We start from the raw sequence: 27116 nt of genomic DNA, 5'->3' as shown, positions 1-27116 counted from the left end.
AAGCAAGGTTGGCACTAAAAAATACCAAAGCGATCACCTCAAGCAAGCGCCGAGAATAGGCCAAAATACCGCAGAGCAACATTCGGGCGGCGTGTGACGGTTTCATTGGCCGTTTGAAGGCCATAATTCGTGCCAAAGGCGACCAATTCGAACAAATCTAAACATATTCTAAAATTATATGCTATTTCCGACATTCATTCAATTAAATAAAAAATGTAAAAATTGTGGCGTTTGACTTTGTTGCATTTTTTTATTTCACCCTGTAGTTTTCAAGTGAATAACAATTATTATTATTTGAAGATCCCTTGTAGTAAATTCAGTTTGAAATTTTCCTTAAACCTGTTTCGTTCAGGCCCTTTCAGATACCTCCCTGCCTTCTTATCTTAACGTCCACACATTTTTCAAGCGAACATCGGCACACACATACACATGCAAACATTAGATAGCACTTCAACACATCATTATCATAGTATAAATATCTGAGGCAAAGTACTCGACTATCTATCGATGTGAGCAATGAATGATGTGGAAGACTTTGTGAAATGAGCAGAGCAGGATAGAAGATGGGAGGGAGAGAGAGAGCGGGAAGGGAAGGCATGGCAAGAATTGGAATTCCCTCCAATAAAGAGGAGCCACATAAAAAGGATATGCTAAGCACTTGTTTATTTTGGTAGTCATACGTGATGATGTGTGTGTGAGTGAATGTGTGTGTGTGTATGAGAGAATGAGTGAGTGGCTGAGTGGAGAAAAATCTGTTGGAAATCAATTTGTATATGGTTGAGTAAATGTTTTGTTGGCTATGATTTTTCTGCTTAACAAACCGAAATCAGCAAAAGCAAAAGAGATGAGATTCATTTGGCATAACAAATCAGCAAAGAATGGCATTTGAGAAGAAAAAATATTTGAATCTATAGATATTGAAATACTACCTTTTTATTCATCTTTAGCTTTTGTGACAAGTTTAGCCAGTGCGGAAAGAATTTATGATTTTCTTATTGTCCATAATTTTGAACAAGCTAAGTCGAATGGTCTTTGATTTCAAGAAGAATACTTGACCATTTTCATTTCTCCATTTCAATGCGTTCTTGATGCGTCCTTCTCAAGTTATTCGTTTCGCTTTTCTTTTCGTCCTACCTTTCGTTGTTGATCTTTTCTGTTATGGGCTTAAGAAGTTGACAGTTGGTATTATCCAAGGAGATTGCCAGGGATTGCTTTTAAGGGTTATTTGCGGGTGATTGTCCAACCACTTGAAGGGTGATTTAAATTATACTTGCTAGTGGGGGAGGAGTAATGGAGGATAATGTTGGGATAATTTACTGGAATGGGAAATTGTATGGGCATTACGCGAGAGGAAACCCGAAAAGTCAGTTTCCCCATTTAAGTAAGGGATGGAAAACGTCTTGAGGTAAACTACGCTTGGTATGAGATATAATATTGTTGTATTTAGTAGATGGAAGAAGTTTATGAGTCCTTCTAGACATACAAAATATATGAAAGAACTTTAATAAAGAACGTATTGAAAGTTCATCTGATTCAGATATTTTTTGGCACTCTTTTATGGATAGAACTTTCCGCAGGTTGTTTATAGATCGAAGACGATCTTCTATAAGTTGAAGATCCTTTACAGGTCTTCTATAGCAAGAATACTTTAGAAAATCTTCTGTTGCTAAGAACCTCTAAGTATAGACGACAAAAGTATAAAGTACCTTTTGAGGATTTCCATAGATCGCCAAATTTATAATAACGTTTGAGAAACACATTTAAAAATTATTTGAAAAAAAAATCTCAAAATTCTACGATTCTTGCCCAGAAAAAAAATATAAAAAAAAAATTGGAAAAATATTGGAAAAAGATTTATTGAAAAACAAGTAATTTTTTTAAAAAATCTAGGAACATTGTAGTGAATCTTCTATGAACTTTTTTCAAATAATCTACAAATATTGTTAAGGAAATGTTTTTATAATATATTCTTTAAATCCATGAATATTGATTTAGATTAAAACAATTAAAAAAATATTATCCTGAAAATCCTTTGAAATTTTTTTTTCACAAAAATTGATCTGGAAATTCTTTCATTTTTCATTTAAAATCCATGAGTATTGTACTGGAAGTCCTTTTCAAAATTATTGCTAAAAATCTAAGAATTTTGTATTAGGAGTCCTTAAAATTTTTTCTTAAATATTGTCCTTTGAACTTTTTTTCTTAAAAATCCCTGAAAATCCTTTGAAAATATTTTCTTAAAAATTCGTAAATATCGCATTTCCGATTTTTTAATTATACGAATATTGTCCTGGGAGTCCTTTGAAATATACAATTATGCGATCTAAATTTTTTTCAAGGTATTTTTGCTGAAAATCCACCAATGATCCTTTGAAATATTTTCTTTACATTTCGCGAATATTTTCTTGGGTGATCTTCAATGTTTATCTTTAAAATTTAGTATTGTAAATATTCTAAAAAAAAAAAAATTATATTATTATATAAATATTTTTTTTTAAATATCGAACATTTGCCTTGTTATCCTTTGAAAAAATATTAAAAAAAAAAAAATTTTTTTAATCTCAAATATTTTCCTGGGAGACCTTTGAAAAATTGCACTCAAATTCCTCGAATTTTGTCTAGAAAGACTTTAGAAGATCTTCTGTTGCTAAGAACCTCTAAGTATAGACGACAAAAGTATAAAGTACCTTTTGAGGATTTCCATAGATCGCCAAATTTATAATAACTTTTGAGAGTTCTTCTAAATGAGAAATACATTTCAAAATTATTTGAAAAATAATCTCAAAATTCTACGATTCTTGCCCAAAAAAAAAAAAAAAAATTAAAAACAATTTGGAAAAATATTGGAAAAAGATTTATTGAAAACCAAGTAATTTTTAAAAAAATCTAGGAACATTGTCGTGTATCTTCAATTTTTTTTCAAAAAAATCTATAAATATTGTTAAGGAAATGTTTTTTTATAATCTATTCTTTAAATCCATGAATATTGATTTAAATCTTTTTTCTAAAAATTAAAAAATATTATAAAAATAAATCCTTTGAATTTTTTTCACAAAAATTATTCTGGAAATCCTTTAATTTTTTAAATAAAATCCATGAGTATTGAAATGGAAGTCCTTTTCAAAATTATTACTAGAAATCTAAGAATTTTGTATTAGGAGTCTTTAAATTTTTTTTCTTAAATATTGTCCTTTGAACTTTTTTTCTTAAAAATCCCTGAAAATCCTTTGAAAATATTTTCTTAAAAATTCGTAAATATCGAATTTTTTGACTTTTTAATTATACGAATATTTTCCTGGGAGTCCTTTGAAATATACAATTAAGCGATCTACGAATAGTGTCCTGTAAGCCCTTCGAATTTTTTCAAGGTATTTTTTCTAAAAATCCACCAATAATCCTTTGAAATGTTTTCTATACATTTCGCGAATATTTCCTTGAGAGATCTTCAATGTTTATCTTTAAAATCTAGTATTGTTCTATATAATTATTTTTTTACAAATAAACGAGCATTGGGCTAGCTATCCTTTGAAAAATTATTAAAAAAAAACCCTTTGAATTTATTTTTTTTAATCTCAAATATTTTCCTAAGAGGCCTTTGAAAAATTGTACTCAGAAATCCCCGAATTTTGTCCAGTAAGACTTTAGCAAAATTGTTCTTAGAACATTTTCAGGAAATTCTTCACTACAATTTCCCATTCCACTCACTACAATTTCCCATTCCACCCATACTATTTCCCATTCTACTAAATCATCTCAACATTATCCTCCATTACCCCTCCCCCTCTAGCAATTGTAATTTATATCACCCTTCAAGTGGTTGGATAATTACCCGCAAATAACCCTTAAAAGCAATCCCTGGCAATCTCCTTGGATAAAACCAAGACCTTCTGAGGGGAAACACCTTCTGGGTGTATTCTACAGAAAAACTTCGTAGAGAGCTTCTGTGGAAAGTAGACCTCCTGAAGGTATTCTATGGATAGAATACCACCTAAACAAAATCTTCCACAGAAAGGAGATTTCCAGAAGTTCTTTCAGAAAAGAAGATTCTACAGGGTGGGATGAAAAAACTGCAACCAACTTCAGACTGCTGTCATTTGTAAGCCACTCGTCCGACAGCTGTTTAAATTATTCCATTGACAGCTTATTATATGGTTTACAAGCATACAAAAGCACTTTGGTGAGAATTTTCCAAAAAAAAGTAATTCGCAGTTTGTAAACAAACAAAATGATCGTGTTTATTTGCAAAATAGGTCAGCCGGAAATGTGTACCTTCTGTTGGCCACTAGAACTCAAGCGCCGGTCATGGTGTGGGCCGTCAATGGCCGTGGCATCAGAATAAATGCCGAATATAATCGCGCACTCAGCACGCCCCACCCAAGAATGGTTACAAAATGAGGTTCCTTGCTTCATTTTCAGCGAACAATGGTCACCAAAATTTCTGGATACCAATCCATTGGACTATTTGGAAAGCAAGGTTGGCACTAAAAAGTACCAAAGAGTCGATCACCTCAGGCAAGCGCTTCGGCGGAAAGGGTCAAAATACCGCAGAGCAACATTCGGGCAGCGTGTGACGGTTCATCGGCTATTTGAAGGCCATAATTCGTGCCAAAGGTGACCAATTCGAACAAATCTAAACTTATTCTAAAATTTGATGCTATTTCCGACATTTTTTGCTTTCACTTAAAAAAATTAAAAAAAAAAATGTAAAAATTATGGCGTTTGACTTTGTAGCAGTTTTTTTTTATCTCACCCTGTATAATAAAGAGGCCCCCTAAAGGTCCTGTTAGAAGTCCACGAATATTGTCCTGGAAGTTCTTTGAAAATATTCTCTTAGAAATCCACAAACATTATCATAGATATAATTGGAAAAAATTATTCAAATCCACAAAAATTATTCCTTTGGAAAATATGTTTAAAAAACACAATCATAGTTATCCCTTAGAAAAAATATTATTAAAAATCCAAACATTGTCTTAGAAGTCTGAAGATAAAAAATAATTTAAAAAAATCAAAAAATTCTTTGAAAAATATTTTTAAAAATCCGCGAGCATTATCCTTGAAGTACTTGGGAATAATATTCTCCACGAACTTTCCCTAAAGAGCTTCTAGACCTTTAGTGATTTTTTTTAAATCTACAAACATTGCCGTGGATGTCCTTTTTTTTAAACCACGGACTTCAGCCTAGGGCTCCTTTAAAAAATAATTTCGAAAATCCGAGAATTTGGTCCTGGAAGTTCTTTTAAAATATATTTCTAAAGGGTAGTTAAAGGTGTTGTGAAACTTGCCCAAAATTCCTAAAAAATCTAAAAAATTCTCGAGCATTACGCCTGATGTTCAGCGACAATTATTGACTAAATCAGTGATCATGAATACAAATAAGTTGTCTTTACATCAATGTAAATTATCCTTTAAAATACTAGATTACTGCTCTAAAATAAAAATGTTCTCAATAATTTAGAACACAATAGAAACCCACCACCCTTCAAGATTGATACTTATGTAATTAAACATTAACAATTGCTCTTTTCATCAAGGATTCCCATTTCTCTCTGATGACACATGTTCCTTGGACACCCATTACACCCCTCGTGACCCTTCTCACAAGCAATTGTCGTTCAACTGTCTTCTCTTAATCACCTGAAAACAATAGGTGATGAGCGGCACTTGATTGTTTGAACAAGGATAAACCTTGTTAGTGGCCTGGCGCTATTTGAGTTTTACAATATTTCTCAAGGAGTCAACTAAAAATAACATTGGTGTTACGACACGACGACCATTTTAGCACAATTGACATTGACATTTTACTCGAGTCCTTATTGTTTGCCTTTATTTACTTAGCATTTTTTTGTTTGTCTACAATTTACACAGATTTGCCAAGAGAGAGGAGGGAGGGATGTGGCACTAAAAAAGGCCAGCTAAGTTGTCAGGACATACGCCGTGAAGGATACTTAAGCTTAATGCCAACTAAAGGGCAATGTAATGGAATGAAGTGCTTATTAGTGGCAATTTCCTCCCTCCGCTTATTCCGTTTATTTTGCCTCGCAAGAAAAGAGGACGGTGAAATGGCGAACTGTCAGGACAGCTAAGTGAACGAGTCCAAGGACTAAGTATAACAAAGCATATCCTTACAGCTAATTTGTGCACCAATAAAAGATTTAATGAAGCATTTCTGTTTCTAAATAACGAACGAGGGTATGTGGCTAATAATAATACGGATAGGACAAAGCAAAGGATAAAATTAGATAGTGTAATAATGGATGGATTTTTTTCAATGTTGGCTAGGATAACAATAATAATGAAGAATGGTAATTTGTTTAAATAAAACCACCTTTGTTTGCAGCGAGATTAAATAGATGTGAGTGGGAGGAGATGGGAAAGCTTTCTCAAGAAGAAGATGGATTTGAATGGAGCAAAGGTGGATTTAATATAAAGGACCTTGTGGGTCCTTTGTTATTTGATAGCAAATAAAGGAGTTTTTGATTTTACTGAGCCTCGGTTTAAGAACACCAAAATCCTTAACAATTGTTTTTGAAGTTATTAGGAGAAATTTAAAGAAAATATTTTTTTCATAAAATGGCAAAAATCGAAGTCCTTTGAATAAAAACTCCTTTGGAAAAAAAAATTTAAAATTATCGGGCAATTGTTCTTGATGTCCAGGGTATATATGAATGCTTGGAAAATATTCTTAAAAATACAAGTGATTAGGCATATTAATCCTTTGGAAAGCGTTGTTTAAATTGCACAAAAATTGCTATCATTTTGAAAAATATTCAAAAGGATCATGAAATACGCCGTAGATAAAAAACGTTCCTTAAAATTTTCGGGCATTCACGAACAACATTATGAACATTGTCTTAAAAGTCCTTAAAATAAAAGTCCTTAAAATAAAAAAAAAAAATACTTTCCATAATATCTCTCAATTTTGAGTATGAAAATATTCATTAAAATCTACGTATCCAAATCCACGCCACAAATAGTGGTCTCAAACATTACCAACAATCATTGAATATTATCTTTGAATTCCTTACAAATATATTCCTTAGAATCCCGGATTTTTACATAAAAAATTGTATGTCCACAATGCCCTCGGATTCCTTAGAATTTTTTTTATTAAAATTCACATATAGACCTAGAAACCCTTAAAAGAAAGATTCCTTAAAACTCCGTAACATTGCTGCAGAAGTTCTTCTAAAATACTTTTAGAATTGTGCTATTAAAGTCCTTGGAAAAATTTTCATTAAAATCTCGAAACTTGCCTTTCACGAAAAATACTCCCTAAAACCAGAAACTTTGGTCCCTAAGTCTTCAGAAAAAAGGTCCACAAACATTGACCTTGAAGTCTTAGAAAAATATTGCTAAAAAAGTTTGGGAAAAATTATTCTTAACATCAACGATGTACCTGAAAAAAATATCCCTAAAACCATAAACATTCCTCTAAAAGTCCTTAAAAATATTCCACGAACATTGTTTAGTCCTTAGAAAAAAGTCCCTTTAAAATTCACAAAAAATCACTTAGAAGTCCATAGAATTATATTCTTTAAAATCAATATAAATTGTTGCCTCAGAAGTCCTTGGAGGATTATAACCTTTAAGTCCTGGGACATGGACTTTAAATCCTAAGAAATAATACTCTTTAAAATCTACGAATATAGAGCTAGATATCCTTGAAAAAAATTCTTCAAGATCCAGAAACATTAAAATTAAGGAAAGTTGGCATAGAAGTCCTTAGAAAAAAATCCATCAAACCTCGCAAAATTGCCTTATAAATCCCTAGAAAAAACTCCTTAAAATTCTCAAACATCGGCCTTAAAAATGTTTCTTAAAACACGGGCTACGAAGGAAGCCCTGGATGTACTTAAAATAAATATTCTTTATTGCCGTAGAAGTCCTTAGAAAAAATATTCCTTAAAATATAGAATTTTGTAGACAAATAGCCTCGTAAATGAAAAAAATATGCCTTAAAAGTCCTTGGAAATTAGCCCTTACAACTAAGGGACTTTGTCCTTAAAAATGTTCTGTAAAACACTGACCACGAACGTAGCCCTAGACGTACTTAGATAAAATATTCTCCTTTGCCATAGAAGTCCTTAGAAATAATATTTATAAAAATGTTTCACATTTTTAGAAAAATATCCCAGCAGATATCAAAATTGTTCCTTAAAAGTCCTTAGAAATTAGTCCTTACAATTAAGGAACTTTGTCCGGGCCACGGACGTTGTCCTAGATGTCCTTGGAAAATATAGTCTACAAGATCCAAAAACTTATGAAATCCTTAGAAAAATAATCCTCAAATCCATAAATTATATTTTAAAAGACCTTGGAAAATAGATCAGGGATTTTATATTTGAAGTCCTTAGAAAAGATACTCCTTCAATTAAATTCACTTCAAGCTAGAAATCTAAGGAAAAATGTTCTTAAACACCCTCGTATTTTACCCAAGAAGTCCTACCAAGAAATAATCCTTAATTATTTCGAAAATTACCCTAGAAGTCATTCGGAAAAAGACAATTCTCAAAACTGTTTCTACATGTCCTTAGAAAAAAATATTTTTGCCTTAAAACTTCTTTGAAAACTAAACCTTTAAAATGCAGTCCTTACAAAAAATATTACATAAAATCCCGGAAAAGTCTATACTAATATTACTTAAAATCGGCTAAAAATCCTTAGAAGAAAGAAGTCCCTTTTAAAAGTCATTAACATTGCCTTAAATGTCCTTAACATCCATGGGTATTGTAATAGAAGTCAAAGAATATTGTCTAAACTCTTCGAACATTGCCCTCGAAGTCCTCACAATAAATAATCGACAAACATTGCATTGCACATTATCACTAAAATGTAGGAATATTTCATTCCGCAAATTGACAGAAATCCCTTATAATTCACCAAGATTCTTCAAGCCGAGTCCTTAGATATCGCAAAAGCCTTTAAACCTTTAACATTGCCCCAAATGTTTTTAAAAAAATAAATTTAACCAAATCCATAAAAAACGTTTGAGAAAATGTTATTAAAATCGTTGCTCTGGGAGTCCTTAGAGAATATTTTCTTAATATCACGAATTTTTACCTAGGAGTCTTGGCAAGAAACAGTCCCTAAACCGACAAATAATGCTGAAATAGTTGTTTGGAAAATTAATACCAGAAAATCATACAATTTTTTCCCGGAAGTCCATTGGAAAAAATTTACAAAACATTTCCGAACATTGCTCTGGAATTTCTAAGAAAATATATCATTCAAATTTCACAAGCAAAGCCTTGAAGGTCCTTCGAAAAAGGTTGTCCTTAAACATTACGAATCTTTGGAAAGAATATATCGTAAAATTAATTGAGAACTCCTCCTGAAAAATATTAATATATATAATATATATATATATAATATTAATCTAGAGGTCCTTTGGAAAATATTTCCTTAAGTTTTCAAAAATTTGTCTCAAAATATTCCTTCTAAAAAAATTTTCCTTTTGCTTGTAATATTCACTCTAAAATTTTCCTTAAAGTTCTCAAAAATTTTACCCAAAATATTCCTTCCAAAAAACGTTTCCTTTCCCTTGTTATTTTCTCTCTAAAAAACTCTCTTTCTCTCCCCATTCGTTTTATGTTTTAAATTTCAATCACCATGATTGCCTCAATTGAGAAATTAAATAAGTTTGTGGTTAAATCACAATGGAATTGTTTAAAATGCGGCAAAAGCAAATGTTATTGTTGTTGCTGCTGTTGCTGTTGTTTCCAGCCAAATTGCTTAAGCATTTGCTGCCAATTCACATTGCAAAGTCAGTGATAAGACCCCTGGTGCATGGTGGATTTTTCCGAGTTTCGAATGTTTTATGTCTTGAATTTTTAAGAGATTTTCGAGAGAAAGAAATTCCAAAGAAACCAAACAAAAACAGGAAAAGAATAAAAATGGCAAAGAAAAAAAAAAAAGAAACTAAAAACAAAACAGAGCTCTCTATACAAATGTCATGTGAATACAAAACGAGTTTTTCGTGAGGCAACATTAGCCTGACAATGTACCACCATAGCTACAATGACCATCATCAGCAGCAGGAGTAGCAACGTCCAACACACACACACACTCTCATACACACAACAGCAACATCATCACCAATAATGGCATATCCAGTGAACTGTAGACTCCAGTCATAGCCATGCAAGTTACACATGTTGCAGAAAGGACCCTATTTGCTACATTTGTTTTGACAACAACAACGACAATAACGACAAAAGGAAGCCAACAAATGAAAACTATACCAAAATCAAATGGTAGTTTGTTTTTTGGCATAGCGGGTTTGGGATGACTGGTTGTCGTTATGTCAGTTCTTATAACCTATATGTCCATGCCGAGTCCCTCTCTACGACATTGTTCCAGAGTGAGGTTGCATTGATGTCTATGGGTGTGTGTGTGTGTGAGCATCAACTTAGCAAATATACAAAATGTGTCGTCAGTTTGTTCGTTGTTACAACAATGACACAAAAAAACAACAAATCAGTATGCAACAAATCTTACAAACTATCACAGGATCACATAGCCAAAAAGACAGCACGACGAACGAGTGGCAGTCATTCAGTCTGCTGGTCGGGGTATTGAAGCTGCAAACATTTTTGGTATTAAACGTTGTCGTTGTTGCAGAATACGGTATCCCCTTTCTGTTATCCTGGCATGAAACCAGTTGCTGCAGTAGCTTCCAAAGATTTGTTCAAAGGCTCTGCAATGAGTGACTCTGTCGCTCTCTCTCACTCTCCACGTCTTTGTTTTGGTAACTAACGCACGTATTTGTAAAAGAAATGTTCATTCATTGAACAAAAATGAAAAACAAACTTCTGGACAAAAAGTAAAACAAAGCTTCGGCACATATAAATGTGGAAATAAAACAAAACACAGATGTCGCTTCAGGCAATGCAGAATAAATAGTTCGTGGCTAGTTAGTTTGCACATTGCTATTTAAATACACATACATATGTATGTCGATATTTACAGTGGGGATGAAAAAATTACTTCATGAAATACTCGGAAACGAAGAAGAGGGTTGCTATCAATTCTTTATCAATGTATATATATAGAGAAATTATTGAAAATCCTATTTTTTTTTATTAAATATGTTTCAAAATATTCTAAAAAATCCCTGAAAATTTCAAAAAAAAAAATCTGAGAAAATTTTTGGGAAGGCACACGTTTATAACCACAAATATATTTCATTTCATTTATTTATTTATATGTTGCAATGAAAAAGCCATTAGGCCAAAAAGTATCACAACTATCAGAAAACTACAAAAGTGTACTCCAAAATAAAAAAAAAAAACATCTTAAAAATATTACATAGTGTATCTTAAAGTAACCTAAGAAATCATATGTAGAATATGGACAAAAAGGCTCCCCAGCCAATGAAAATAAATTTAAGTCTATTGCTGGTAATAAAAAAACAATATTTAATCAAACGATACAGTATCGTCAATATCATTAACAAACAAATTGTTAACCTCCATTTACCCCTACAAAGTTTTCAAACATGCGGCGAAAACACCGCGGGAAAACGAGAATTGTCGTAGCTCAGCTGGAAGCTGATTCCAGATTCGAGCGGAACGAACTATGAAAGATCTTTCATATAGAGACGTAGAAAAATGAGGGAAAATTATTTGCGTATTCCTAGTAGACCGAGAGAACACTAGCCGATCTCGCTGAAAACCGGGAAGATTTAAACAGATACATTTATATAGAAATGAAACCACGCGTTGTTTAACAAAAGTAGAGAATGACACTTCTAGAAAGAGGGCTGCATGCGCAGAAATATGGTCAAAACGACGCAAATTATAAACATATCTTACAATGATGTTAAAAAAGTTTTTCTAATTTCATTAAATACTCATGTGTTGTACCAGAAATCACTTCAATACAGTAGGAACTTACCGAAAATAACATAGAATGAGCAAGATTTCTCTTTACAAATAAGGGCAAATAGAAATCAGTTGAGTGTAATTTTCGGAGCATATTTATAACTTTGGGGAACAGTGCATCAATATGCAAAGAAAAATCAAGCTTGGCATCAAGAACAATACCTAAACAATTTATGCGGTCAACAAAATCCACCGCTACACCATTAATCTGTATATTAATACCGCTATTCAGTCGGCAAGGTGAACCAAATGTCATTGCTTTTGTCTTAGAAACATTTACTACTAAATTATTATTTCTCAACCAACGTGAAATATTACCTAATGTTGTATTTATGCTATTCTCTAGTTGAAAGTCTGATTGACCTTTAAAAAATAAATGAATGTCGTCCGCATACATAAACGGATGACAGTCGCAATTAGTTAGAATGCTTCTATTGTCATTGACATATAAAACAAAAAGAAGCGGACCTAAAATTGAACCTTGAGGTACCCCGCTGTAAATATTACGTAAGCTGGATGCCTCGCCATTATATGAAAGCAGAGTAATTAATTTACAAGAATTACTGTGAAATGCATATAATGAGAACACTTTCTCAATCAGCATTGAATGATCCACACAATCGAAGGCTTTCGAAATATCCAGCGCAACAAGAACACCACTATCACGTCCATCAATTGTCTCTCTAATCAAGTCAGTTAAGTCTACTAAAAGTGAAGTAGTGCTGAGACCACGCCTAAATCCATATTGATAATTAATCAAAAATGTATTGTCATCTATAAATGATTGAATCTGCAGCCTTATGAAATGTTCGGCAACTTTAGAAAGCGACGGTAGTATACTTATAGGTCTCAAATTCTCAATAGGGTTCCTTCCTTTATTTTTGGAAATAGGGAAAACCCTAGCAATTTTCCAGTCATTCGGGAAGGTCGATGTTGTAAACATTGTATTAAAAATATAGGTGAAATGTCTAGAAATATATGGATAGATTAATTTCAAAAATTTAATGGGTACTCCATCAACACCTACAGACTTCGATTTGACCTGCTGAAAGGCTTCAAATACATCTATCTCGAAAACACAATTAAAAGAAAATGTATGACATTGTCTATCAATATCTAGAAAATCAACAATAACATTACCAACACCATTTTCTTGAGTAAAATATTCATTCAAAACATTAACATCAAAGTCAGTTGAGAGGTTGACGTCCTTGTCAACGATACCACTGGCATGAAGTTGTCTCCAGAGATGAGTAGCATTTAGTCCATTGAAAATTTTTTCATAATATTTTTTACGTTCCTTTCTAAGAATAGACTTAGCTTTGTTTCTGAGGGTTCGATACTCCGCCATATTTTGCTGCGTAGGAAATTTTAAATAATTTTTGTACGCCATATCACGCAAAGAGATTGCCAGTATTATAGATTTACATTTCAGCCACGGATCCAAGGAATTTACAACACGTTTTCTAACGATAGGAACATATGAAAAAAGATTAACAATAAGCAACTGGAGAAACGAAAGCTGTAAATTAATATCAGATGTACTATATAAACTACTAAAGTCAACATTGACGAGATAATCAAGCAGACTGTCCCAATTTATATCATTATAGTTCCGAAACTCAAAGGAATGTTCTGCTTATATTGATCAGAGGAGATAAGAGAACAGAGGTGACTGCAGGCAAAAAAATCAATAAGAGAAACAGAATCAGTAGCAATATTAAAATGGGTAGGCAACGAGTTATGAGTAATTGATATACCAAGGCGAAGACAAACATTCCTCATTTCAGACGATTTGGAAATGTCGAACAAGTTACAATTAAAGTCGCCGACAACAATTATAGATTCGTATCTGGACAAAATATCTTCATGTATCTCCTCAATTTTTTTAAAATCCACAAAGCGTTCCCCTTTCACCCTTTAAGCAATTACTGTTTAAAAATCCTTTGTCCAAGAACATGAGATTTAAAGAAGCTTAAAAGTTGTATATATGTAAAAGTTGTTATGTGTAAATATGTGTTTGAATGTTCCTTATACACTCGAAAACGTCAGAAATTTACTGTGGTGAAACTAGGCATTATTATACCCTCAGTCATATAGCTAGAAGGGGTATATACAGGCCATAGATTTTACATTTTTTTTTTTAAATTTTATTGAATGAAAGCAACAAATGTCGGAAATAGCATCAAATTTTAGAGTTTAGATTTGTTCGAGTTCGTCACTTTTTGGCACGAATTATGGCCCTCAAACGGCAAATGAAACCGTCACACGCTGCCCAAATGTTGCTCTGCGGTATTTTGGCCCATTCCTGGCGATGCGCTTGCTTGAGGTGATCCACACTTTTGTATTTTTTAGTGCCAAATTGATTTTCAAAATTGTCCAACGGATTGGTATCCGTAGATTTTGGTAGCCATTGTGAGCTGAGGAACCTCATTTTGTAACCATTCTTGGGTGGCGCGTGCTGAGTGCGATTTTGTTGATGCGACACTTAGTTTGTTTAAAAACTGCTGGACAACGAATGATTTCTCATCGAAGAAAACCAAATTCGGCAGTTCACCACTTTCGGCCAAGCGGAGCAACTTTTTAGGTCTTTCGAGTATATTTTCTTTTTGTTGCAGTGTAAGTTCTTTCACTTTTTGGAACTTCAATGCATTACCCCGAGCTCATTTTTAAATATTTGCCGAATGACATATTGCGATATGTTCAGCTCATAAACCATTTTTCGAAAAAACGCTTGTAAACAATATCATGAGCTGTCACTGGAATAATTTTAATAGCTGTCGGACGAGTGTTTTAGAAATGACAGCAGTCTGAAGTTGGTTGCTGTATACTTGTATTCATTCAGCGGAAGGATAAAACTAATTATCTTTGAAATCAGACATGAGCTATGTGTTACCATTCACGATATAAGCACCAGTTGAAAAAATTTAGATGAAGGATCCAGTAGTATAAAGGAGAATATTTTTCATAAACATCATTTGAAGTGAGTAAAAAGTACCAAACCAGCTAAGAACCTTTAATACCCTCGACCAGTTTTGATTTATATTTTATTCTGAAGCTAGAGTGATTTTCACAGACGGACGGACATGACTAAATAGACATAGTCATGCCCATTATGCTGATCAAAAATATGAATACTTTGCGGATCCTAAATGGAGGAGTTACAAACAGAATATCAAACCTAAAATATGGAATAACAAACCTAATATAACGTTTTTATACCCTCTATCATAGTATGGATGGTATAATACGTTTGTACTTCTGTTTGTAACACCTCGAAGTATACATTTTAGACTCCACAAAGTATATATATTCTTGATCAGCATAAAATTCTATGTCAATTTAGCGATAACCGTCCGTCTGTGGAAATCACTCTAGCTTTCGAAAGAAATGAAGTAGGTTGATAAAATTTAACTCAAATGAGATTATGTCTGCAGGACTTTTGGTATTGGGTCATGTAGGTCGACGTTTTGGTATAGCCCCCATTTAACAGTACCTACCGGTATGTTGATGACTTTAGCGACATTATTTACCGGAATTGTTTCAAATTTGGTATTTGAAGTTCGTAATTGATACAATTAAAGTATCTAAGACAGAAAATTGTCTGTGCAGGTCCACATCTTCGTATAGCCCCCATATAACGGTACCTCCCGATATTCGGCATTTTGTTGATTTTAGCGACATTTTCACCGGAATTGTTTAAAATTTGGTATTTGATGTTCGTAATGGATACTACAGCCTAAGACAGAAAATTTTCTGTGCAGGTCCACGTCTTTGTATAGGCGCCATATAACGGTACCTCCTGATATTTGGTATTTTAATGATTTTAGCGACATTATTCACCGGAATTGTTTCAAATTTGGTGTTTGAATTTCCTAATAAATACTACAGCCTAAGACTGAAAATTGTCGTGCAGGTCCACATCTTCGTAACGGTTCCTCCCTATATTCGATATTTTGACGATTTTAGCTACATTATTCCCCGGATTCTTTTTTCAAGTTTCGTATTTGAATATTGGAATGGATTATGACAAAAGTTGCCTATGCAGCCCACGTCTTCATATAGACCCCAATATAATTTCTATATGCGGTATTTTTAAGATTTTAACTGAATTTTTAACGGATTTAAATTTTTTTTGGCAAATTTTTCCAATTCCTTCCAAATATTCAAAGTTCGAACCGACCGAACTTACTGCTTTTTACTCGTTTCCTTTTCTTGTGGTAATAAAATGTATGGTTAAACCCCACATCTACGTTGCAAATCTTATTTTCGGAAGGGAAATTTTGAAGCACTGGATATAATTCCCTCTACTCCCTCAGGGGTGTGAAAGTCGTGTGGATATTAATTGGCACCATATCGAACTATTTCCAAGACTGTTTTTTAAATGTATGTCTTGTCATGTGGACAGGCCATGTTCTCACGGGCGTATCAGTAAGATAAAGTCTTTCTCATTACGTATACGCACCTTACTCCCAAATTTCAAAAAAAAAAAAAAAAAAAAAAAACATTTGTGATTGAAAACCCTTTAATTCAATCAAACATATCACTCAAAACTTTGCCATAAAATAAAAGAGCTCTTAGAAACACGTGTTTCCATAATTTATGCTCAAAAGTCCTATCAAATATTCAATCTTTTGATGGAAATGCTTCCAAATCACATTTACAACATTGATTTAATATTTTATAAAATATTCTCATAAAAATGTGTGTAACAAATCGTTTTAGATCTAACCGAAATCTATTGATATCCATAAAAAAAGGAAATCCTTTTCAACTCCTCATTAACATATGTCCATAAGTGTTTAAATAATATACAAGGATCGGAAAAATAAGGAGAACCCCACACAACAAAACTTAGTTTTGATAACCACTGTTACAAGGGTTCTCAAACTGAATTTTCAATGGGAAGAGGATACAAATAAACATGTTGAAGGAATGCCAAATCTAAACATGCAACTAGCTCAATCAGACACACACACACAGACACCTACCTCTGTCCTCCGTAAGTTGTCCACATCATTTGAGAAAGAATAAAAAACGAACAACAAAATTTTGCTACAACAAAATACAATCCCCACACTCACACACCCTCAAACAAAACCCCAGAGTCGAAGGCACACAACAAACAACGAACGTGATCAGTTAAAAAGGACATGTTGCAACAGCTGTCACATCTTGTTTAACGAATTGTGGCATTAATGTGAGCTAGCACGTTGGAACACATGGATGGATGTGTGTGTGTGTGTATATGTCATTCTCCACATAGATGGCATTGTCAGATTGTGGATCCTTGCCTAAATGAGTGTGAGTGTGTGCGTGTGCGGGCCACAACAAATTGGAATGAAAATGGAATATTAACAAGAAAAACATGTATAAATAATAATCATAAATAAGACCAACATCAAAATCAACAGCAACAGAAGCAGAAGCCGTATCGGTGGCAGAGAGACATAAAACACATTGTTGCCTGTCATGGAGCTTTCCAACTTGCCCAACAAACAAAGAAGTTAATAAGCCAAAGACACATATATCCTCTTTTAGAATTCTTGCAATTTACAGTTTTACAGCAAGAAAAAAAAAAAAAAGAAACTGAAAACGAAATGAGAGTTATTGCCACCATAAACTATGACATTTTCTTTGATGCAACGAGAACAGCTTCCGGCTATTTGTAATCTTCAATTAGAACATCCTTTTTTTTTTGCTAATTAGAAAGGATGATACATTTGCTGAGTAGGTGTTTGAATTGGCTTTTGTGTAGTAATAATGAATGCATTCGGAGAGGTTTCTTTTCTCTTTCCTTTGAATTCCTCAATGTTTACTTGTGTGCATTTTTTAATTTATGTTTTTTTTTTTTCAAAGAGAATGGCCAGAGGCATCTTGAAATGTAGGTTAGAGAATATGTTGTTGGATTTGTTAAAAATAGCATATTACTTTTGAGAAAAGAGTTGAAATATTTAATAAAGCTATGAAGAGTTGCGAATTGAAGAGAAAAATCAGGAAAGCACTGAGATCTTGCCAAAAATCCTGATTTTATCTTAAAACTTTTTTCTCGAATTCATGAAATTTTGGCAGTTCCTTCGGATCAAAATATTAAAAGAAAGTTGAGATACTTAAGATATCTCTAAAAATTCTCAAAAATTTCTTAGCATTTCTATGGAAAACCCCCACTCCATCCCCACTCCCCCACAAAGGGTCAAAAATTTTAACAAGATAGAAGGAATAGACCAATATTTTCTATTTCGTATCGGACCTAAATAAATATGATATAAATATTGTGACGTGCCGGGTTTGGACTTATTAGTTACTTTCTTCACTTTATATGAGATATGTGATAATTTTTATGAAATCATAAATTCCGATAAATTTCATATTCATCCCAGATTTCTGGTTGAGAGAAATATTTAGGCATATCAAGTTGTAAGGAATCGCTGATTTTTTTCGCAAGTTATGACAGATATAAGTAATGGAAATTGTGATCCTTTGTGGGTGAGATACCAGAAGGAGTTCGAAGAGTTCGGTTCCTTTGTGCGTCCAGAAGAAAGGGTCCGATCTCAACCATCTTTTTAACGGAAATATTGAGATATACCGAATCGGATGTTAATTTCGCGTTTTATGAGCTTCATGGGTATTCAAAATTTTGACCTTATGTGGGGGAGGTACCAAAAGGAGTGGACCGATATATCCCATCTTCGTAACAGATCTTGTGTTAATAGAAATAATGGAATGTGTGAAATATAAAGAGAACCTAGTGCTTATTTCGGCTTTCACTGACGTTTTGGTTATTCAAAACTTTCACTCTTTGTGGGGGAGTTACCAGATGCTATGGTCCGATCTATACTCTTTACAAAAGATCCTGTGTAAAAAGAAATATTCAGATGTTCCAAGTCTGGATGGAATCGGATGTTAATTTGTTTTTTATGAGCTTCATAGATATTCAAAATTTCGAACTTTTGTGGGGGATGTACTTGATTGAGTGGACCGATATTATCCATTTTTGCACCTGACCTAGAACTGACGCAAATATTAGGATTTGCAAAGTTAGAGCAAAATCGGATTCTATTTCTGTGCAGAAAATATATATATTTTTTTTGAAAATTTCGATCTTTTATATATTATATTCCATCTTAACACCAGACCTTGGTTTAGAAAATAAATTGATGTGTGTAATTTGCAGACAATCGAAGTCTTATATAACATTTTGTAAAAGTTGTAATTATTCTAAATTTTGACCCTTTGTGGATAAGATACTTGATGCAGTTTACCGATATTGTCCTCTTTCTCAGCTAAGCTAGCACTGATACAAATATTGGGATTTGCAAAGTTAGAGAAAATCGGATTATCGTTTCTCTTTCTGTGCAGTAAAATATTTTTTGATAATTTCGACCATTTTTGGGGGAGTTGGCCGATATTGGCCATCTGCGAACTCGATCTAAGTTTGGTAATAATATTACGATGTACCAAGTTTGCACCAAATTGGGTACACCCTTCGTGAGTTATCGTGCGCCCGCCCGACAGACAGACGGCGGTCGGACATCGCTAGATCGACTCCTAATAACCTGATATGGATTTGATCCAAAGAGATCTAGGGTCGTTATTTCGGTTAGGCCCATTTTGGCCAAATGATTGGGAGTGGAACTTAGCATGAGTTTTTTTTTGTAATTCTGTCTTTTGTATAGACAAAATTCTGCTGAGTTAATATATTTAGAAATTTCTGTTATAAACATAATTCACCATTTTTTTTTTTGATTTCGATATTCAAAAGGAGTGACTTCGCGCTCCCACACTCTTAATAGTAAAGAGTAAATTTCATATAGAACTCCCACTCTGGAACAAATCCTACTCACGAGCAAGTTTCACTCTCGAGCGAGCAAATTTGTGCTCTGAAATGGATAGATTTTCAATGCATAGTACACATGTGACATTTGTATGGAAAATTTTAAAGATTTCCATAAAACAATGAGTGGTCTACTAGATTTTAAGAGGCAGACTGAAATCGAATACCTTTAGAATTAAATGTTGAAAAGTATATATGTACGAATTAATATCCCTCATATTATGGTGAAGAATCCTATCTCCTGACTATAAATCCTTATAGTAATTCATAAGAAGCTGAACTCGAAACTATGAAAGAATTAAGAAAAAAACTATTCAGATTTGATGCTCTGATATCAATTAGCAATACGTTCTTAATGAGAGTTCTTATTGCTTTACAAAACGATAAAAGTTCAATATCCTTCGTATATTGCGATTTTCCTTCAAGATTTCTTCTATTTCCTTTGGCTTGAAATCTTTTTTGCCCAACAAGGAAATATCTTCGACGCCCATGGCGCAAATACGTTAGGCATTTGTGTTTACATTTCTGTTTTCGAGAATGGTCAACGTTGCATAGTCAATGTTTGCTTTAAGGATATCTCCTCGGCATGTTTGCAATTTTTGGGTGCTAAAGGAAACATTGTTTTTTTTTTTTTTCAGTGAAAAAGGGTTATGTATATTAGGGTGGACCTTTATTAAATTCAGAAGAAAAATATGGTAAGACATAAGAATGAGATTTAATCCGGAAAAGAAACTGGCCTTTTTAGGTTAAAGAATTTTTCTTGAGAAAAATTGGAAATGAAAATTAAAAAAAAATCGATTTTATGAAATAAAATATAAGTCTCATAAATATATTTTGTTTCTGAGTAATTTTTGATGACACATTTTAATTAAAAAAATTTGGTAGTAAAAAATACTTAATTTTTATTTCTTTTCCAAATTCATAATATTCTTCTTCATATAATTACTAGAAATGCTATATTCATAGATTAATCTGATCAAATGTACACAAACTTATTTTTTTTTTTCAAACCACCCTAATACCCACACATACTTGTCCATCCATCTGCATATGTATGTAAGGCAATTTCCCCTCTGTATCCTAGCTGACTTTTTTGTTGATTCTTCATTGAGAGTTCTGAACAGTTCTCGGCTGAGAATTGCATCCATTACCGGTTTAGTAGTCTAGTCTTTTTTGTTTGTTTGTTAGTTTGTTTCGACTTTTTTTTGTCTGCTTCATATGGAAAATGGAGGAGTTTAGTTTGGAAAGTGCCTACAAGCTAAAATGCTGATGATGCTGTGTTGCTCAATTCAACAACAACAACAACGACCAACAAACATGTTAGGTCGAGGAAGCTTAGGCATATTAGTCATAACAAGATGTAAAAATGCTGTAGTGCAAAGTGAGAAAAAAATTTCGCTGTTTTGAAGTTGTTAGTTACACGGCACTACGTTTTGTTTTTTAAAGTTTTGACTGATTTCGTTGAAACTGTTTTTTTGTCTAGAGTTTCAGAATCATATTTTTCGTCTGAAGGATTCTAATCTAAATTAAATTTTGCTAATATTTTTTATGTTTATTTTTTTTGGTACTTACAGTCCACACTAACTTTGATGCGCTTCGAAACCGTGGGTGGCACCCCATTTGAGGCTATGCACAAATAGGCGCCCATATCCAAGCGAGAGATACGCGTCAATTCCAGGGTATCACCTTCCCATTCGCTGACTGGAAATTAAAAAAAAAAAATAAATTGAAATCATTAGTTGTTGGTGTTATGGGGGGAAGGTAAAGGGAGGTTTTTATTAGAAAGTGGGCGAAGGGAATATTTATGGTGGAGGAAGACACCTTATTTTAGAGGGAAAAATATATGGTAAGATGTAATAGTGGAGAATCAGTCTTTACCGGGGGTGGAGCAAAATGGAACTTTATGACTTTTAAAAAGGATAAGCAAAAGTGAAGTATTTACAAAGAAGAGAGCTTTACGAGGTGATAGAGGTAATAGTTATATCGAGCTGAGGAAGAAGAGACAAGGTACCTTAACTGGTGGGGACCTGAATGTAAATTTATAGTCTATGTAGAGAATGAGTCAAAATATTTTTTTTTCGCGAAGGGGACAGAAGATAATTCTAAGCAGGGGACACCAACGACATTTTTAGAGAGAGGATGCAGAAGAGAAACCAGAAACTGAAAGGAGCTTTTAACGTAGAGTTTTAAAGTTTATACAGGAGAGGGAACATTTTCCAGAGAAAAAAAGAGTTTCTATAGACGTGAAATTAAAGAGATAATTTTCAGATGGGAAGGTGTATGGGGCTTTATCGGTTAAAACGGAAGAGAGACACTCTCAAAAATTGACCAGCAAGGAAAGACTTTATATATATATTCAGAATGATTCTTTATAGTTAAGGAACTGATGGAGGGTTTATTACAGGCTTAGGGGAATATTCTTAAAGAGAATTTTGAGAGAGTTCTCACTGAAGAGAATCTAAAGTAGTATTTTATAGGATCGGTTGAGTGGAGTCTCCATAGATGAAAAATTGAACTAAACCTGAATAGTCAACTGAGAGCCTAAAAGCACATTTTTATATGCGAGCAGATAAATAGGGTTTTTTATGGACATGCGGAGTGAGAGGCACTATTTTAAGATGAGGCTCTTTGGCAGTATTTGTAGACGAGGGACTCAGAGGAGTGAACTGGCGGTCATTTGCAGAAAATGTTTAAAGTCGAGGTATTGAATGGGGTAATTTTCAATGGGATAATGAAGGGAGGCTTTCCAAACGAGGTTCTTAAAGGTGAATCGGCGATATTTAATAGAAGAATAGGAGAGTATTTTTCGGTCAAGAGTTGATGATGTTCTTTGAGGTAAGGAGCTTAAGTAGATTTCAAAGGCTAGAGGTTGTACAGTTTATTTATAAATGGAAATTAAAAAGGAGGTACGAGTAGCGGAGCGGAGACTAAATAAACATATATTTGGAGGATGTTTTTGTTAATAGAAATTTAGAGATGAAAACAAAGGAAGAATAGAAGAGGGACATAATTGCGTTTGCACAAGGAGGAGAAGGAGGAGGAGGAGGGAGTTCAATGTGGTTTATATACACTGAGCCGAGACCATGTAGATGATGAACTCTATGTCTACAGACGAGAGGTGCTAAATGGATGTTTTATTGAAGAGGAGCAGGATTTCTTCGTTGGAAAAAAATAAGATAATATTTTTTTAAGGAACGAAAGGATATGCATTACCGATATGCCAAACGCAGTCTATATAATACACGAGGAGCTAAAGGGGTCGTATAAAGAAAGTTTTTATATTGGCTAGACAGAAGCGGATATTTTTCGACGGATAGTTGAATGTGGAGGGGCTAAAAAGCTATGTATTAAGCGGATTCGACAAATTTATGTATCAAGAGGATGTACTCAGAGCGAGGAACTGATGGAAGCCCTCTAGACGACGGACGGGGGAAAATTTTTAGAGAAGAGGAGATAAAATGGGTTTTAACAAGAGATGATGAACCGTAGACTTTAGATTCGTGGAGCTGAACGATCCTTATTGAAATGAGGAAGTCTTTAAAGACCTGGGTCTTAAGGATGGTTTATTTCGAAGATGAGGTCTTAAGGAACTTTTCTTGAAAACAGGATATAAGTGAGGGAATCCTTATAGACGACGGATGGGGGAAATATTTGTAGAAGAGGAGATAAAATAGGTCTCAATCAGAGATGATGAACCGTAGACTATCGATTCGTGGAGCTGAATGATGCTTATTGAGATGAGGAAGTCTTTAAAGACCAGCATCTTAAGGATGGCCTCTTTGGAAGAGATCAAAATGGACCTTTCGTTAAAACAAGCTCTTAGTGAAGAGAAGATTGGAAAAGTTATAACAGAAGAGGAGTTAAATGTAGGCTTCATATTTGATGACTAAGCATAGACTTCAGGTTTCAGAAACTGTGAAATGTCTAAAAAATGTAGAGTTGGCAGAGGATCTATAGGCCATGAGCTAAACAAGATCCTTTTGGACGAGAAGCTGAAGAAAGATTAATTTAATACCCGGGTTTAAAAGTCCTTATAGACGAGGAGCTAGGTACAAAGTAAAATTATACTTTCTAGGCGACTGCCTGGCAGAGACTTAAGATATGAGGAGCTGAATGAATGGGGAAGAATAAAGACATTATAGACCAGTAGTTTAAGGTAAGACATTATGGGAGAGGACCTCAAGGAGGTCTTAGACAAAGGGACTTGGGAAAAGATGATGAAGTAAAAAGGCTATATAGACGATAGCTTAATGGGGCTTTCCGATTTGAGGAGCTCTATGATGCCTATATGATTTGGATGGAGGTGAGGGTTTGAGGGAAGTATTTATAGACCAGGAGCTTATGGTCCTTACTAGAGGGCGTCTCAATAGGTACATAGTTGAAAGAAACCTAATGAAAAGGATCTGGGAAAGTTTTTGTAGACGAAGAGGTTAAAGGATTCTTTATGACAAGAATTATTTAAGTGCGACTTCAAGGATACAATTCAAAACCTTCAGTGACTCACTCTTCACTTCTACTGACTACCTTCTGATATTATATTTGCTTCACTTACCTATGTGATTTTTACTAATTGTTATCCTTGAATTGTCATCTCTCTTCCATTTGATGACCGGTTTGGGACTACCGGTCGCTTTACATCGCAGTGATATGTTGGAGTTTTCCCGTACAATGACGTCACTTGAACTCAACGAGTCATCAATGTTGGGCGGCACTAAAAAGAAAAAAAGAGACAAATTATGTAGAAAGGAAATGCAATAAACGTTCATGGAAACACAAACAGAGGAAGGGTGTCATCAGCCTTAATTTGTCCAAAAGAGGAAACAAAAATGTCATTAGCCCACTTAATAAAGATAAACCCTTCTCGGGGATAATACAGAAAAATCCCAGGTCAATGAGTGTCATACAATGATACTTGCTTTGGCTTTAACCCCCTAGACTCTTGTGGTCTGAAGTATGGCAGAATTGTGAGCAGAATGCTGTTGCTTTAATAGAAAAATATATCTATGAATGTATGTGTTCGACTCTTGAAACGAGTGCCTCCTCGACTTGGCAATCACTCTCTGCGGAGTGTTGGTAAGTAGGTAATAAAGTAGTTTTAAAATAAACTTGAGACACTGGTTGTTACCTCTGTGTCGGGGGTTTCGGCACTGAAGTGATGCCATGGCATGTGGCTGGCGGGAAGGGGTGGTAATTGTGCCATGATACCAAATAATTGAGGGACAGTAGCCAGGCGAACCTTAAGCTTTATTTTCTTCCATCAGCATCATCATCAACTCAACTCAAATTGCAATGTTGCGGTGGTGTAGAACAGTTTGTTGCAAAAGTCGTTTGTTCGGAAACACTTGTTTATTTATTTGGCCAAGAGGCTAAATGAGTTTTTGACTTGTTATGCTGCCACTTATTCCCGCCATAAGATGATGTACTCCTCTGATGAATGTTGAGTTTTTCTTTTCTCGGCTAACAATCTAAATAAATAACATTGGCATCAAGTGAAGTTACCGTTAGGTTAGCTGGATGGACATACCCGGTGAGAAGCTGTCATTCTAAAAGGTTTCCGGGAAAACGAAGAAGATGGCATGGAATTCATTTGTTTACTTTGGTTTAAGGAACAGTGGGAGAGGGAAAACGAAATAAAAGAAATGTATTTTACATCTGAATGGAGACTCTATGTAGGAGCTGGATGGAGACTTTATAGAGCGGCTGGAGGGAGACTACTTAGACGAGCTTGAAGGCAGTGAGTCTCCATAAAAGAGCTGGAGGCCAGGGAGTCTCCATAGACGAGCTGGAGGCCAGGGAGTATCCATAGACGAGCTGGAGGCCAGGGAGTCTCCATAGATGAGCTGGAGGCCAGGGAGTTTCCATAGATGAGCTGGAGGCCAGGGAGTCTCCATAGACTAGCTGGAGGCCAGTGAGTCACCATAGGCTAGCTGGAGGCCAGTGAGTCACCATAGGCTAGCTGGAGGCCAGTGAGTCACCAAAGACGAGGTGGAGGCCAGGGAGTCTCCCAGGGAGTCTCCCAGGGAGTCTCCATCGACGAGCTGGAGGCCAGGGAGTCTCCATCGACGAGCTAAAAGCCATGTCTATAGACGAGCTTCAGTCGAGCTGAAGGTCATGTCTATAGACGAGCTTCAGTCGAGCTGAAGGTCATGTCTATAGACGAGCTTCAGTCGAGCTGAAGGTCATGTCTATAGACGAGCTTCAGTCGAGCTGAAGGTCATGTCTATAGACGAGCTTCAGTCGAGCTGAAGGTCATGTCTATAGACGAGCTTCAGTCGAGCTGAAGGTCATGTCTATAGACGAGCTTCAGTCGAGCTGAAGGTCATGTCTATAGACGAGCTTCAGTCGAGCTGAAGGTCATGTCTATAGACGAGCTTCAGTCGAGCTGAAGGTCATGTCTATAGACGAGCTTCAGTCGAGCTGAAGGTCATGTCTATAGACGAGCTTCAGTCGAGCTGAAGGTCATGTCTATAGACGAGCTTCAGTCGAGCTGAAGGTCATGTCTATAGACGAGCTTCAGTCGAGATGAAGGCCATGTCTGTAGACGGGTTAAAGTCGAGTTGAAGGCCGTGCCTATAAACGAGCATTAGTTGAGCTTTTCAGAAACAAGTTTATGACCTTCTCAGACAAAACCAGCAAATGACCCTTAAAAAGAAAACCATTACCCAAAATATCTCCCACTGTCTTCTGTCCAACTCCCTCCCACTGATGACTTTCCAACTGTCGCTGATGGGTATCATAATGATGATGAGTTTTGATGAAGATGATGTTGTGTCCTGACCGTTGATGACTGGGTACTGACTACTGATGAGGTTTATGTCTTAGGATTTTTTCATCTACTTCTTCGTCTCATCTTCTCCTTTTTCTTGTACCACTACTGCTACCACTACTACTTCAAGTTGTATTCGGTACACTCTTTAAGCCATAATGTTGTGTTATTATGGCTCTATTTGTTTGTTTTTAATAAGGCTGGCACTCGGCGACACAGACACGCTTTTCTAAGGCTTACGTCCGCAACGAAGCAGAACTTTCTGTGGTGTTGTTGGTGTTTTTGGAAAAGCATGCTTCGAGTCGTTGCCGTTGCTGTTGCTATTCATGTCTGTTCAATGGGGAGAAAAGTCAAAAACTGTGACATTCACCGTTAATTCCCAAAGCCTCTAAAGTGGTTCGATGCTGCCGCTGCAATATTTCTTTCTCATCATAATTTTTGTGCCGAGCCTTAGACGGCTATGCGAGGCATGGCGAGTAAAAATAATGAAATTGAGGAAAGAGCTCTTTCTTCTTCTTCTTCTTCTTTATGCTGCTTAATATATTTGCTACAAAATCTTTTGTATAGTTATAGGTGTGTGTGTGTGTGTGTGTATGTGTGACGTGGTGTGTGTGTCTGATGGAGCCGTCTT

The 27116-nt window shown here is 34.8% G+C and overlaps 1 protein-coding gene across 1 annotated transcript in view; it reads right to left on the bottom strand.

The window, feature by feature from the left end:
* Positions 1 to 27116, bottom strand: part of LOC101890695 (neurotrimin) — a 190867-nt gene that overhangs the window by 62721 nt on the left and 101030 nt on the right. Inside the window, exons 4-5 of the mRNA XM_059122639.1 lie at positions 24272 to 24430; positions 21292 to 21420 (exon numbers count right to left, since the gene is read on the bottom strand). Of these exons, the coding sequence (XP_058978622.1) occupies positions 21292 to 21420; positions 24272 to 24430 (288 nt within the window). The remainder of the gene's footprint in view (positions 1 to 21291; positions 21421 to 24271; positions 24431 to 27116) is intronic.

This window comes from Musca domestica, unplaced genomic scaffold (genome assembly GCF_030504385.1).
Source record: "Musca domestica strain aabys unplaced genomic scaffold, Musca_domestica.polishedcontigs.V.1.1 209, whole genome shotgun sequence".
Classification (NCBI taxonomy): domain Eukaryota; kingdom Metazoa; phylum Arthropoda; class Insecta; order Diptera; family Muscidae; genus Musca; species Musca domestica.
This window is presented reverse-complemented; position numbering and strand designations above follow the sequence as displayed.